This window comes from Lepisosteus oculatus, chromosome 2, assembly GCF_040954835.1.
Source record: "Lepisosteus oculatus isolate fLepOcu1 chromosome 2, fLepOcu1.hap2, whole genome shotgun sequence".
Taxonomy (NCBI): Eukaryota; Metazoa; Chordata; class Actinopteri; order Semionotiformes; family Lepisosteidae; genus Lepisosteus; species Lepisosteus oculatus.
The window spans coordinates 18415430-18432165 of NC_090697.1; the positions used below are offsets into that span (position 1 = coordinate 18415430).

General features: G+C 35.7%; 1 protein-coding gene across 2 annotated transcripts in view; it reads left to right on the forward strand.

The window, feature by feature from the left end:
* galnt14 (UDP-N-acetyl-alpha-D-galactosamine:polypeptide N-acetylgalactosaminyltransferase 14 (GalNAc-T14)) overlaps positions 1-16736 on the forward strand; it is a 112696-nt gene that overhangs the window by 11317 nt on the left and 84643 nt on the right. For both annotated transcript variants that reach the window (XM_015352731.2, XM_015352737.2), the window contains exon 2: positions 16409-16578. In XM_015352731.2, coding sequence (XP_015208217.2) covers positions 16409-16578 — 170 coding nt within the window. The remainder of the gene's footprint in view (positions 1-16408; positions 16579-16736) is intronic.

Consider the following 16736-nt stretch of genomic DNA (forward strand, 5'->3'; position numbering starts at 1 on the left):
AACATTTCCCAGACTGCCTACCACTTTTAATTTGAGAATTCATCTTTTCTGAACCAGAAGACCTCAAGTTCCCTTCAGGATCAATAAAGTTTTTATCTTATGATAATCTAAATATATCAAAATGTGTCCATTATTGTTGCTGCTTGTTAGCTACACAAGTCCTACCTTTTCTAAATCTGTCTTCTGTTGTATATTATGTCCATATGGGTGATCCTTAAATGTCAACATTTTTAGATGTGTAGTACTGTATGTTCACATTTTAAACTTCATCTATGAAAAGTGTTTAAATAATCCTCACATTCAATTTGATTACATTCCACTAGAGACAGAGATGGTAGATAGAGATTGCCCTCAGCAGACAGCTCAGACTCTTTTTCTCATTCAGATACAAATACTGTATGTTCTGAGAAGTTCAGATGCCGTCTGAGACAAATGCGTGATTTTACGGACCACTGGAACTTTCCTTTCTTAGTGGAAAGTATGACGTATATGTTTTTTTTCTATCACGCATTTTTGTACCACAACAGGGAAGTCTTTGTACAGTATCTGTTATAATCTGGCTGATAACAACTAAATTGAAGAGACAGAGAAATTAAACCTTGGCCAAATATGAAAAATCATTGTTGAAGTATTTTGGAGGTTTTTTTAAAGCTCAAAGGTAGAGCACAACAATATGAAATATTTTAATTTATGCCCCTCTAAAATAACAGGCAGACACCACCCACTTTGACCTATATATGGTGTAAGGATAAGAAATAATGATAGCAGTAAAACCATCCACCCATTTCCTATACCCTTCATCTAATTCAGGTTCGGGGTGGCAGAGCCTATCTTGGCACACAGCAGGCGCAAGGCAGAGTAAACCCTGAACAGAAAACCAGTCTATTGCAGGGCACACACAGACACAGACATACACACACTCACACCAGGGCCAATTTCCCCACCAGTGTGTTTGCCAGTATGTCTTTAAAGTGTGGGTTGAGACCAGAGCACCCAGAGGAAACCCATGTTAACACAGGGAGAACATACTAACCGTACAAAGGTACAGTAGCACTCCAGGAACTGATCCCAGGGACACTGCAAGGCAGAGGTGCTAACCAATGTGCCATTGTGCCTTCAGCAGTGAAATATAACTAAAAATACTTTAATTCTTTATGTATTTAATTTTATTAATGTATTTAAGTATTTAATTATTTTACATTCTTAAACATTGCACCTGCTATGAAAAACCTTCCGTCTTCATATTCACTCCTGGAATATTTAAGATAAATATGTTTTTGTTATCCTCTGTCATTCATTGAACTTCAAAGGAAGTTATATAGTTCAGTTCTAGGAACAGAATAGTTTCTGTACTTGCAAAATGAAAGTTCCTGTTATTGGATTTTCTTGAACTCACTGATGAAATTATAAATGTAGTCTGATTCATGACTGCGACTTTCAGGCTATGTTCTTCAGCCATGTCTGTAAGATTTCTACATACTGTAAAATAAGTAACAAGCAACAGTAAATCTTTGGTGAAAGCACATTGGAAGGGAGTTCATGATCTGCATACTGAATACATTTCATTTTCAAGGTAAAAGAAGTAGATGTGCAGATAGCAGCCTAGCTGGCTTGTCAGTTTATAACATAGTACAGTACAGTATATTTCATGGTCACTGCCTCTGCATTTTTACTATCATACTTTTCTAATATTACTTGCAAGAATTAATGTGAGCATCAAATTATCTAATTATAAATTGTTGAAATCCTATGTAAGAATTCCACACTTACTAGAAACTTGTCCTACACAGGATTTATGAATTAGATTATGAATCCTTATTTTTTACAGTTTCACTGTTGAATTCATATGTGCTGTTACATTAATTCCATTTTACCTAAAATGCTGCCTACATCTGAGACAAGTTGCTTGTAATCAGTGTTGAGTAAAATTACTTCTGGAAGCATTTTCTTCTGTAATAAGCAGACAAAATGGATATGTTAACTTCAGAATTCATTCTGCTCTTGTCATCTTTAGTTGCATCATCTGTAAAGACAAGTGAGCCAGTTTCAGAGATAGCTAACCATTACAATGATACAAAATGTGTTTAGAAACACAAAGTTGATCCAGGAGAATACTGGAACAAAGTTGCATATACAGATGAAACCAGTTATTCTTTATCAAAGTGTTGGAAAGGTTAAAGACAGGAGTAATAGGGGACTGGCTCATCTGTGAAGTATGGCCTAGCCTGGGAATGCATGGTTGCCTCTGGACCTGGCTTTTTCTTTTTTATTGGTGATGTGCCTAATGACGGCAGCACAAGACTGCTGTCTCACATCATGAGATTAATATGAATGATAAGCATACTATAAAAAACATTTCTGGCTAATTCCATGCACAAATGTGATGCTAGTAGAGCGAAAAGAATGTCTATCATGTTTTGTCACTTCAGAGAAACATGTTCATTTACTTTACTATACAGAGGAGAGTGCTAAACTGCAATGTGTTAACTCCAGCTAAAATTGAAGTGTTTACCTCGCCATCACATTAAAGAACACTGATATACCCTATCAAATGCTTATAATAGAGCAGGAATCTGCTCACCTGGTCCCCGACAGTCCCTTTTCTGTAAAGGAACAAGTAACAGGTTTATTCCATGCTGAAAAGAAAACACAAATATTCGGCTGTGGAGTCTTCTTCGGCTGTGGAAAAAACATTGTGTTTTCTTTCTTCTCTTTACAGCATGGAAAAAACCTATGCCTTTGCAGCCTACACATGCTGACGCAGCTACCCACCTGAACTATTTTTGTAAGATAGTTTGAAGCAAATACCTTTAAAAAGGAAGGTTTTCGGCAATGTTATAGACTTTGCCAATTTAATACTATATTCCAATTACATCAATCAACTGAAATGAAAACCAGGGGATGATGTGACTATCTAGTACCAGTGTTGTAGGTCCCTTTCGTGAAGGATAATTTGAATTAAAATGTTTAGATAAATGTAAAAAAATCTAAAGTTATGGAAATGAAATTTAAATTATCTTTTTATACTGTATCATAAATAGGCACATACAGTATACAGTATACCTGTATGTTTTATACATTTAAAAAATATATATTTAGGACTGTGTTATTCTTTAAATGGTGCTGTGTTTTTCCTGGTCTTTTATGCATGACGAATTTTAAAAACATAATTGTTTTACCACATTTCTGAAAAATAAAAAACAATGGAGTGAATCTGGCTTTGTAGTACTAAATTCATAAGACCCCCAGTGTCTTCAGTGTTGTTACAACAGCCTATATTAGGTAAAGTGGTGACAACTGTTTGTTACCAGCCTGTGTGGGCTGTAAACAATGTCTTATACAGGGAACGGTAATAATGAATCTGGCCTGTATTTATATATTTACACTGATTTTGTCTGCACCCACACAAGAATAAATAGCACACTCTCTAGAAAACAGCATAAAAGCTTATTCTCAAATGGTTTCAACGAAGCAGTGATTTATTCATCTTGAAACATTTTTTCTTTTATGATTAAATCCATCCTATCTGTGATAACTTTCATCAACCGGAGGGATGTAAAATGGAAATGTAAAATATGGAGGAGTACCTGTTTTGATAGAAAAGAGTCTTAAATGACATAAAGGTGGCTGGTGTTCATTCTGAGTCACATTAGTTGCGGAAGCTTTAATGAATGGCTCATTTTCCTTATGATGACCTTTTTATAACTGCTCCTGAGCTTTGAACCCCACAGCAGTTCTGAGAAGAAACTAAACTCTCTTTGTGGATTCCTACACAGTATAGTGTATTTGAAACAAAAAGAAAAGTACTGAGAAATTATACACATTTTCATTTCTTTTTCTTTTTAATCCTCAATCTTGACCATCAAAATGTTTAAGCAGCTTTGGATGAAAGAGGGGAACACTTTGAAAGACATGGAAAGCAGATAGCTGCTGTTGTGCATATATCTCATAGAAGGAGATGTTTTTCCTTTGAGTTTTTGCAAAAAAAAATGGCTGGCAGCATTTTTGTAGTGGTCCATTGTTCCAGGTTGTGTCATTTGAAAATCTGTGATGGAAATTATTCCTGGCTGACTGGCACTAGACCTTTAATTGGCTTGCCAGAGGATTTATTATCTGTTTTGGCTCTTTCCTGAATCACTTACACATTCAGGATGGAAAAGAAGAAATTTATTAGTTCATTTTGGACCTGAAAGCATTTAATAAGATACGTACTTCTTCCCCCACTCTGTTTCTTAGCAGTGGTATGGAGTAGTTATAACAGTTTAAGTTTAGCCTAGAAATAGAGTTGTGGGTTCTAAATCTATGCGATACACCACTCTGACACTTGAACACATATTTCACTCTGAGCCCTTCAGTAACATACTGTACCCACTCATATAAATGAATATAAATGTACAATATGTAACTTTGGAAAAAAGTGCCATCTAAAGAAAATTTTGTTTTTTACAGTAAAAACAAATTTGTGGTCATAAGGATTTATTTGACAATGCTTTTCTTTACTGCTTTGGACAGACATTGCTGTGTGTGATGTTTAGGTAATCTGTTCTCCCACTATATGGGGACTTTGGTAGGAATACCAAAGTCATTCTTATCATGTGATGACACTTTGACCTTTGACATTCCACAAGCAGATACTAAAATGTTTCAAGACGTGACGCTTTCTATGTTTGTTTAGTTAAAGCACTTGTACTTGTACACCATACAGGAGGCTGTATTCTCTAAATTAACAATATGAATCGCTTTGGACAAGGATGGCCCATCAGGAACTAAAGGATGCAAAAAACTGTACCTTTGAGTAAAATGAAAATATAATAATAATGTACATCATTGTAGAACATGTTCTCTTCTTACAACCATCACATTTTAACCCTAGCAGAAAATTAAAACTTAAGGAGAATAAGGAAGCAAAATAAGATTGATTTAAAAATATGGTGGTGTTTATTATTGTGCTTTTACATGGAAGAGATCCTATATTACTGTATGTCATTACAGCAAACAAATCAGGCTGGATGCCAACAGGCAGGCAGGCACTGCAATCTCACTGCCAGCAATACCAGGGTAAAAGAGAGCACAGCTCCTCCGGGTTATTTAAGGCCAGGGACTCCGGCCAGGGCAGCCAATCCCACTGGGGAATCCTCCTCTCCTTCTTCCAGCCTGCCACCATGGGTGGGGGGACATGGAAAACATTCAGAGGACAGCCAGACTATACAGAAGGGCTCTTCCTCCCTGACACCATTCAGGGGAAGAGGAGACTGCTACAATATATATTTAATTCTTCTTTACTGCACGGCTCATAATTGTAATGCACATTACTGTTAATGTTCTTATACATTCCTTCTGCTCAAAGTGAAATGCATTTGAAAAAAATCATTTCTGTATTAAATTCATCGCATTCAGTATTAACAGAGATTCAGAACTGTTACTTTGGAGAAATGTTTCGCTTTTAGTATTTTCTTTGTTTTCTGCCCAGAGGGTAGTTCTGAGTGCCATGTGTTTTCCAAAGCTCATGGGGTTGCTGTCGTTTTTATTTTAGCCGTGGTATTATGTGGGTTTGGCACTACGTTTGCACTTTCTCACTTCATTACAGGACCTGGAAGGCAATTTGCTGTGTGTGTGGCGGGGCATGGAATTTTGTGACGGCAGTTGAGAAGCAATTGCCTTAGTTGAATCGTCTGATCAACTCAACACTTCAGACAGCCAGGGGTAGACGTTCAACACTGCCATAGTGAGTTATAGAAGCTAAAATGCAAGAATTAACAAATAAAGCGGTGCAGTTAAAATGACTTATGGCTTTGGATTTCCAACATTGCTGTCTTCTGTAAATGTAATAATATATGTCACTTAGACATCCAGTTTAATTTGCACTTCACTATATTATCCATGACTGCAATAGCAGATTTAAATATTCTCTGTGGAGCATAGTAAGCATCTACAGGGTACATGCAAAAGGGAATGGATACTGTAAGATTGTATTTCAGGTAGCATTTTGTCTTTCAAACCTAAAAATATGATAGTGGCATGCTTTTGTTACATTCTAGAAAAAGCACATGCACAGACACATACATAAGTAGATATCCAATTACTGGTTTCCCAGTGATACTGTATCTGTCCCATTACAAAGCAAAAGTCTGCCTGAGACAGGAGCAAACTAAGCAATAACAGCTGCTGCAGTTAAATTTGCTGGTTTAATTGTCACTTTTAGATATAAGCTCCTTGCAGCAGAGCCTCAGATCTAATTAGACTTACCTTCACTGTATTATTCTGCAAACGCAGTCCTGCTCTCCTGTGGATTAGCCCCCCGATTCACTATTTTTCAAACAGAGACAGAGTAATGATTTTGCAAAGAAGAGTGTCTTTTTTGCTGTAGCCACTGTGAAAGGAAAATTGTATCATTCTCTAATGGTTCACTTGAAAGGTAAGATTAAGTTTGGAGTGGTGGTGTTTCTCTGCAAATGAGGGTCCGTTTTCCCCAGCCCCATTCTGAAGATCAGATTATAGCACTTTACTTTGACTTCTGTACTCATTTCCATTTTCTACTGCCTTAGCATTGTAAAGTTCCACTATTTAAAGGATATTCAAATATCCCTTAAAAAAGTTATTTTCATTATTCATAGAATTATTAATAATTTTGGAAGTAAATGAAAACGTTTGTGTATAATTCATTTATTGACTTATTTCTGGGGAACCAATTAGAATGAGCTACTTTGCATCACGGCCTACATAAGAATAGGCAGTGATATCAATGTAGAGTTTCATAAGTGGTGCGCACATTGGCAGAGGAAAGGAAACCTTACATGACAAAAGCATAGGAGTTTTAGCAAATGAAGGCTGCACCTGTTAACTTACAGCCCAATTTCAAAATTTAACCCAGTGTTGTATGTAACAGTTTGTGAAACTCGTACTATTGATGAGGAGAGATTGAGGAAGATAGTCCCAGAGTCCTAAAAAAATACCAAGTTCCTCAGCATACATTACCTACCTGATCTCTGATGATCCACTGGAAGTCCTTTAGAAGGAACTGTACTGCAATAAAAAGGAGAACTTTTTTCCCCAAAAAATAAAATACACATCAACACATAATGTCATTGTATGACATTATATAATATATAATGTCATTTCCACTGCTTGAAAACTTTTGCTTCATCCTTTTTGTTCTGTTTCATCTCCTCAGCAAAGGCTTCTGAGCAACTGGAATAGTCAAACATATTCGCTCACTTTCCTGTTCAGCATTATTTCATTAACAGTTCACTTTTATCACCCTTTCTATTGGAACTGCCTATATAGAAGCAAGAGTAATTACTAGATTTTTAATGCTTACTATGCATTATTAATACTACACATTTTTCATTCGAAAGCATACCATCCTTTATTCATTCTTTAATTGGTTCTAAGTGCTTTTCTTGAATGTTTATAAAGGAAAAAAAACACATTTATTCATCATTGAAATCTCTGTCCTTAAACTGATTTCTTCTCAATAAAAAATAAAAAAACTATAGCTAATGAGCACTATGGCAATGAAAACACTGAGCAGAATTTACTATTATATGTAAAGCCCCCAGACATCTAGCATAAGTTATACAGGGGCTCACTGCACTGTAACTATTATCATGCTAAGCATTCTATCTTAAGAAACAGACATCTGCAATTACCCAGCTCTATTACAGGCTATAAGGATCATGTTTTGCCTCTTGTAAATCAGTGGGGCATGACATCTTCTGCAGTCTGACAGCCTTTGGAAAGAAGATTGCTCACAGTTAAATTCTCTACATACTGTATAAAAGCCTAAAGGATTCGGGTTTTTAATTCCTTCCTAATGAGGTTCTCCTTTTCCCTTTCACAAGTTTGAAACAGCAAGTGTTTTTACAGACACAATCTTTGGCCCAAAACAAAACTTTTATGTTTACTTTGCCTATTAGTCTTGCAAGAATTCTGCATTTCTGCCTAGTTGTAACTTTCCTCCACCAAGGCCATTTAAAAAAACAGATTTGGGCAACATTGAAATATTAAATATACATTACTGGTGTCTTCTCTTGGTCTTTTTATTGCTTGAATTCTGACAACATTCTCTAATCTACACTATATATTTTCTATGAGTGGTAAAGATGTTTGGAGACATTTCTGTGGAAACCGAATGAAAACCTAATTTATTTGGTCCTTTACGATGTTAATTTCTGTATCAATCATGAAGTCTAGAGAAAAGTATGAGTTTCTATATCCAGGGAATTAACAGCCTTCCAATAGAAAGTAGCAGAGTATAGAATGTAGTTTCCTTGACCTAAATGTCTCATGCATAAAATGTAATACAAAAATGGAAACTCACTGTCTAAGTACAGCATCAACATGAATTATGAATTAATCATAAAACTCTGAAGCCTATTAGTTAAAGACAATGTAATAAACCTTATAACACTGCCTCTTAGTCAGTATTTAATGGAAGAGAAATAACTGAAAACCACTATGAATATCTGCAGTGTGATACTAAACAAAATTACTAAAAGTCAAATGAAAGGTAGAAGAGCAGAGGGCATTTTTTATGGCTGTATAATATTTTAATCTTTTAGGAATTGTAGAATTTCTGCTGTTTAAAGTTTTTCCAGTGCTTCTCCCTGGGTCTAGAGATAATCAAGGGTCTTGTGTTTCTTACCTCTTGACATCCTAACAGTATGTAGGCAGCAGAGGATCCTGTGATGATCACAACGACCTGGGTGCCTTTTGTACACTCCTGGGTACAGGAGTGCAGCCTGGGATAGATTTAAATATGCATCTTTTGCCTACAGCACATAATGTACATTGTACACCGGAACTGAACAAACAATTACCGGGATTAAGACGGCTCTTTTCAACAATAGATCTACAGTATGCCTAATCACAATAATTTACTGAATAGATAGCAGAGTTCAACTTAGATACAACATGTTTGACAAGACAGGATGGCATCTTCTCTTCCAAATGATGTGCCGCTTTGGATTTTGACTGGTGAAAACCTGGTGTAGGAAGGCAAGGTGACCACACTCATTCACTCAAGACTTGCTTGTCATGAATTGAAAATCGGGGCTGATTATTCCATTTTGTATTTACTGTTGCAAGTTCTAACTCACAGCTGGTCTGATGTAGAGGCCACACAGGCTGAATACTCTTTTCTTTGGGGTAGTGTCTGAGTATGGTGCATTCTTGTATCCAAACTTTCCAGGCTTCTGGTGTGTGAGGATTTTAAAATTCATGTGGACAGCTACTCAGGCTCTCCCACTGAAAACCACTTTGTTGGATTCACCTAAAAATTGTGAAGTTCTTTAGAGCTTCATCTCATGAAAAATGTTATATTATTAATTTAGTAATAAATGTAGGACTTATGGTTGCAAATTAAATAATCCTTTTATTTAGCCTTTCCATAAATACTTTGGAAACATGCTTTGCAAGCCCAATGTTGCTCAGGAGCAACAAGGACATTGTGTTCTTGACATTTACAGTACTTAATTCTGCTGAATTAATGAGAGTAGTCAGTGTTCCATCTTTGGCTGCAGGTAGATGGTATTAATCCTTAGAACAGCAATATCAATACAATCATGAACACAGAAACCTCTAGCAGTATGTGTTCGTTCACAACTTAATAAAGACTACTCTTCAGTTACGTTTACCAATGGCTTTAATGTTCTAGGTCAGAGGCTACAATTCAGAGCACTGAAGGAGAAACATTTGGAAATTCCATCAGAAACAATACAGGGAGAACATGAAGAAAGCTCACCGTACCCTCTTCCACTCTGATAACAGAAGAAAAATAATAGACCTGATAAATCCTAAACCAATTATTTTCAAAGCACAAGTCCCACAGTCCGTTGCCATGAGTTCTTAAACTTATTTTCTGATAAAATCAAGGCAATTTGTGTATGGTTGTTACCATCTGTATCATCTTCCTTAGGACTGTCCACAATAAATAGATGTCCCTCTAGCCCTCTTCAACAAGCAGTTTAGGAGCATCAGCAAATGTTGTGGAACTAATTTCTAAACTTCACTCCATTATGTACATTTTCAACACCTGACCAACTTGGTTTCTTGGATTCTAACGGACAGTAAGTGCCTCCTTTTGAACAGACCTGATTCCTTTACATTTAGAAGTGGATGAGCTACTGTATGATCTCTTCTGAAGACACAGTCTGTCTCCAGATGTGTAGGAAATTATCCAACCTTACCTTTATAGCTAAGATAATTGTCTAAATTGGCAAATTCTGACCATGTTTTAGCAATGAATTATTAGGGCTGGGGTATGGTTCTGATGAGACACTGAGATAGCTTTGTTGCTTGTAAATGATCTCCTCCTGGAAACAGATGCAGGGTACATTGTCCTTGTAAATGCTAAATCACTCTGCTGCTCTAAGGCCATAACACTGGTCAATCTAGCAATGTTTTAGACAGTTTTACTTCTTATCTCTATGAAGGGTTTTAGCATAGCTCAGTCACAATTGCGCAAGCTTATTGTTTTTTTTTACTTGTAATAATTATCCTATTAATTGACAGCTGTTCAATTTGGTATTTTCCAGGGCTGTGTCTTCAGAAGTTCATTCTTAACTGATAATTAAGTAAAAATATAAAACATATTATATTGTATGTGATTTAAGTCCTTTTATTCTCATGATCAGTAATTATGTACCAATACTGTACAGTAAAAATAAAAGTTTTAACTTTGCTGTCCCTATACTTTGGAGAGGGCACTATGAACCAGATTTACTGAGAGCTCAGAATGTGGATTTACTGGTGGCACCCAGTAAGCACGACACAGGGCTTTTAATTGCTATACTTCTTTTTTTTTAAGAACACCCTCTTAGTTCATATAAAAAATTCTGAAACAGTGCACTTTTTAAAAGCAAACAGAAAATGGCACGTTTTAGATATTTTATACGTTGATTTGCTTTGGCCTTGTTTTTCATTGTAGAAAAGAATTCTGGAATACTTGAGTGAAAGTTCTCTGTTAAACAATAATTAGTAAATATAACAATATACTCTAGTAGTTCAGGTGGGTAGCTGTGTCGGCATGCGTAGGCTGCAAAGGAACAAGTAATAGGTTTATTCCATGCTGAAAAAAAAGAAGAAAGAAAACACAACATTTTGGCTGTGGAGCCTTCTTCGGGTGTGAGATACAAGGCAGTAAGCAAAGGTAATGTAGCGGGAGAGCAAAGGCTGGGAGAGAGGAGGAGTGAGAGGCGGGAGCAGGGGACAGAAAGAGAGGCCAATCAAGAGGTGTGAAGTCAGAATAGGTGTAGAGGGGTGTGAAATGAAACTTTAAATGAATTGAGAAAATTTAGAAGAAAAGTAGTCTGTCATTAAGAGAAGGGGGAAAGTGTGATCATAGCTGTAGGATAATTTTGGTTTCTGTAGTCTTTCTGATGTATGAGTTCAGAAAACCGTCTTTGAGAACACAGACGGAGAGATTAGAGTGGTCATGGCCGTCAGAGGTGAAATGGGAAACAATGGGCTTGAAGAGATCTTTAATCTTCACAGCCCTAACATGTTCAGTATAACAATATACTCTAGTAATTATAATATTGAATATCTTATTTATGGATGTCAAAACGTAGATTTCCTATCTTGAAAATTTACCTTTTTCATGGCATATCTGAAATAACATATCAGTAGCCTCATTCTCAGTAGAAGGAGATTATTTTTAAATCTATGAATAAAAGGAAAAATAAAACCCAAAAATGCATTAGCAGGTTTTGTTATAATCTCAATGACAATTATCTTTGTTCAGAAGCATTGCATGGAAATAAGATTTAATCAAACTAAACCAGCAGGTGGTGATTTATGTACTATGTTTGCCCTCAGTCAAGAGCTGGCAACCTTTTGTTATAAATGGGACTGTGTTCATCTTGACAGCTTCTCATAGAAGCCTGTCATTTCCTTTCTTTTGGTGTTCATAGTGTTGAGCCATAATGTAAAAATTCAAATACTTATCAGAGTTGAGGTACAAGAAAGCAGCTAGCTGTTAAAGTACAACTATACTGAAGAAGGAAACAAGAACAATGTTGTATTGTTTTTAATCCTTTCAGACTCCTGTGTCAAGGGCATTATTTTTTTATTGAAATTATTAAATCATTATATTGACATCAAAAGCTAATATTTAAAAGGAAAAGTAGAAAAAAAATATGAACTGAAAACAAGTCAATTACATTAACTATAATATTGGGTAACTTAAGGGCTCGAGCATGTCATTGAGAGCTCAGCTGGAACAAGCAATTCAGCAGGTACAGTAACCAGGTTTGGGAACACCTAACCTAACTGATTATAACACTAGCTGCATTGGTTTTCATTAAAACATTTTTCTGAGGTAAAACTTCGTGCTCAAAGGAAATTTAAATAATAAAAATACAGCCTCTTCAAAGATCACAATTTTCAATTCAAAAACCAAATGTCAAAATTCAAAAATCACATTTTTGAAGTCTTATTTGATGATGAAATGTATTTTATAGGATATGACACTGACACTTTCTGCTCTACCTCTATATGCTGCTACCAAACAAAAGCCTTTATCTGGAAATGTTAAGTAGTCCAATTCCTTTCCAAAGACTTAAATTGCATTTATCTTTGAGTGGATAGTTTTCAACCTGACCCAGTGTAATGAGACACACCTGGTTGTGTGAGAACTGCACTGCTATCTGAACCCAGCAAGCACAGTATCACCACAGCACACACAGTACACTTAAATATCTGACTCATCGTTCAGAGAAGTAGTTCTGTGCTTTAAGCTGCATACACATATTGCATTCTTTGCTGGTCAAATAAAGTTTGCTCATGAGCTGCATATCCCAGTCTGGCAGTCTTGAAATTAGCATGGATCTGCTTTGTGCAGTGGCCTTCAATCAGAAACCAGCTATGAGTATCTCTCAGTGTGGGTGGTGGAAAGGTCCCTGTTCAAACAGCATTTGTAATGAAATCTTCTGGTCTGAGTGCTGCATTGAGATCTAAACCCAGTACCTCTGCAACTAAGTGCACACGCAGCTCTGCTGTTCCACAAGCTACATACAGTAACAGACCTGATTTATAGATTATATAAACAGAGATACTGTTAAATGACATTGAAGAGGCAGAGAAGCAGTTTTCATATTGTTATGAAGTGTCTTTAAGAATCTAGATACAATGGGTAACACCTGGATATTATCACATTTCTAGCTTCAAAGTAAGGGGGTATTAGCTAAGATGTACTGTAGGGGTGTGCGAGTCAGTAATGTTAGCAATAATAAAGTTTTACCTGTACAGTTTCAAAATATATCTCAAAGCATACCATATTATGATGATTTGTGTGTTATTTTCTTATCCCCATTGCTTATTTTCTTCCAAGACGTCAGGGGCACAGACTCTTTTCCATTTTCTTCTGCTACTAAAGAACTGAAAGAATCTCCGGAACTGGCTACTTTGCTGCAACAGAAAGCTTAACTTGTGAAACAGAGACCTTATTTCCCTTTGACATTGGAATTGGTCTTTGATACCCTTGAATAATGCTTCTATTTTGTTATGGAATACGTGCAGGAGAAGAGTCTAAATATTGAGAAACTGTATGTTTAATATAGGGTATGGTTGCTACAGTTTACTGTACTGAATATGAAGTGAAATGATACTTTCAGTCAAACAGTGTACTTTTTCATAAATATAAATTGTTCTCTACTACAACTGACCATATTTTACCTATGGAGCTATGTTGAGAGACTACCGATGTACAGTACCTACAAGATAAGATGTCAATTTCTGTACATTTTTTTTCCCAATTCTTTCTCTGTGATTCAAAAAGCAGAGATATTGTACATGTTGTATTAGATCACCAGATCCAATGCAGATTTACAGGAAATGACACACTTCCACATGCCTCCAGTTGGCATTTTATTATTGCACTATTATAAAATGAAATGTTTCAGATGCTGTTTCAAGCTAAGTTGGAAGAGAGTCTTCATATTTTACCACAGATGGATGTCTGCATTTTATAGGAGGTAGTTAAAGACATTATTAAACATAATATTTGCCTCACAGCTGTATTAATGCTGTCTTAGTAAATTTATTGAATTAGAAACCATGTTGCCTTTCCCATAACATGCTCAACAACTCACTTTCTGCTGCTGCATTGCAAATGATCTTTATTAGAAAATAAATGTATTGCTTTGATATTGTATCAGGTATCTTTTACTTAGATATAGACAGAATTATTACTTTAGTGGTAGTCATTCCAGACATTTTCTAGCTTAGAGACTCTGCAGCAATGATTTAAATGCATTTCCAGATCCCATATAAATAAACTTCATTCATAATATTTTGCATTTTAAATTAAACAGTTCATACATTAGCAAGGGAAAGTGCATGACATTTCTCTGATCTCTATATTTATGTAGTCCTTTACCTGAAGAGATACTGTACAGGGAGGTGTACTAGGAGATCCTATTGTATGTCTCTGTCTGAGAATGTGATTCGGGATATACAGTAGCAAAGGGTAATTCTGCCATTATTGGAACTCCCTCCTGAAATTAACTTGACATTTAATCAGTTATGTCTTTTCTGCTTGAAATTATACATGCTGCCATTGGGATTTCCATTCTGACCTCTGTTATTTGCCGGTGTCTTTGTTGTTTATCATGCTGTCTAATCATTTTTACTGCAATTCTAAAGTATACAGGTAATATAAATTTTCCCCTATTTTATATATAGACAATGTCTTTTAAACACTTTATTACTTGCTAACTGTTTCTGATGAATTTGCTGCTCTGTCAGAGTATAAAAGTACTAATTTTTTTAGCATTTAGCATTACTATATTTACGTTTTGCAATGGAGAAGACTAGCTTATCTTCAGTGTCCGGTTACTGTACAGTATGTCTGTTTGGACACGATTTAATAATATTTTTATATAGGTGGACAGAGACCTGAACATATGAACACACTTCCCAAATTTCATAAAGCTCACGTACTGTATTCTTAATTAAAATGAATGTTTTCTTGGTTGATTTTTTTTCAGCCCAACAATTCTTTTTTCTCTTCATGTAGAACAGGTGCTAAAATTACATAATTTGGTAGTTGTGCTTTCAACTTTTTTTCTGTTCTTGCAAAAATCTGGTAAGCTGACATATTGTAGGGAGATAATTAATTATACAAAGTAATTTCATGTTCAGTCTGTACTGCACCAGGATCAAATCATCAAAAGAATGTGTCACACAGCTGTTACAGGAAATCCCCTTGGAATTACTTCCCTTGGAATAATAGGTATGCATTGTGTATCATGTACAATACAATGGTTGTGTGTTCGGCATAGTATGGATGTGCAGGATGGTTATTTTCATTTTTGTTAGGGAGTAAAGATTGCCTCTTACCACTAGTTTGAGGTCAGGCTCACCTGTGGAGGATTATTTATGAAAGCAGTGTAAGTTACCCTAATAACTAATCCTAATAATGTCTGTTTCAGAGTGTTAGGGAACTAATGAGGACGTTGAATGTAATGTATTATTTTAAATGTCATTTGCCAAACCGCTTTAGACTGTACAATGAGCTGAAGGCAGGGTACACCCTGAATGGGGTGCCAGTCCATCGCAGGGCACTTGTAAATATTATTTTGTGTATTTTGGGGTTTTGGAAGTTAGCTTTGTGTAAAAACATAATTGTCTTTTAATTACTTTGCTATGTATTTCTCTACCACTGAACTTGTCCTAGAAAATGAGTCATGTGTTCTTGCTCAATAATCACTAACCTATCTTTTTAATCTTTAATGATTTCTTATAAAAAGAGGGTCAAATGGATTTTTCTGGTCTAAATATTGCATTGGCTGGATTTTCACTAGACAACATAATAAAGAAAACATACATTGAGGATTGTTTTAGTCACTGCAGTATGTTTGCACTTTTTAAATTATTGTAAGTTTTAAATTGAAAAATATAACTACATTTAGCATTTTGTATCATTGATTTCAAACATTTATTTCATGTAGGATTATATTTCACTAATGTCTAACACTTTGTTTTTAATGTTTTAATATTTTCCTATTTCCATATTGAAGCAAAGGAAAAACAGTAATACAACAAACAAAATATACTTAAAAAAAAACAAAACAAAACAAAAAGCATAAATAACAGAACATATTGTGTTCAGCATATCTCATATAGCAGATTCAAAACAACGTGCCCCTTTCCAGTTATACGTGTTTGATCATTAAGGAGTTTTTGCCAAGAAAGGCTGCCATATTCTCAGAAATAATTACTTAATCATCTTCGCCACTGCACCAGCCAGCTTTTCCTAGGGGAGAACTTTAAAAACATCAGTATACGACTAATTGCTAGTTAATAAGGTAGATCTTTGTTCCAACTGAAACAAATACATTTTAAAAGCAAAGCTTCAAAATGTGGAAGTGGTTCTCCTAATAAAGTACTTGCCTGTATTGGGTTTCAGTTTTCAGAAGCAGACTGGGATGACCTCCTGGACCAGTTTGAAGAGAAACACTACCTTAGTGCCCGAAGATGGAAGCCCGGCCAAGATCCATACAAATTATATGCCTTTAACCAGCGTGAGTGTGAACGGATACCCAGCAACCGCGCTCTCCGAGATACACGCCACTACAGGTACAGAGACCTGGATACTCTGAGGCTGATCTTGCAAGCATTTGCTTACATCAGTTACCTCCACACAAAAAGAAATAATGCAAGAGATTTAATATGATAGAATCCTATACAGAACTCTCATCTTATGAGCCTGCTTTCAGTATCTAATTTAGCTGCTA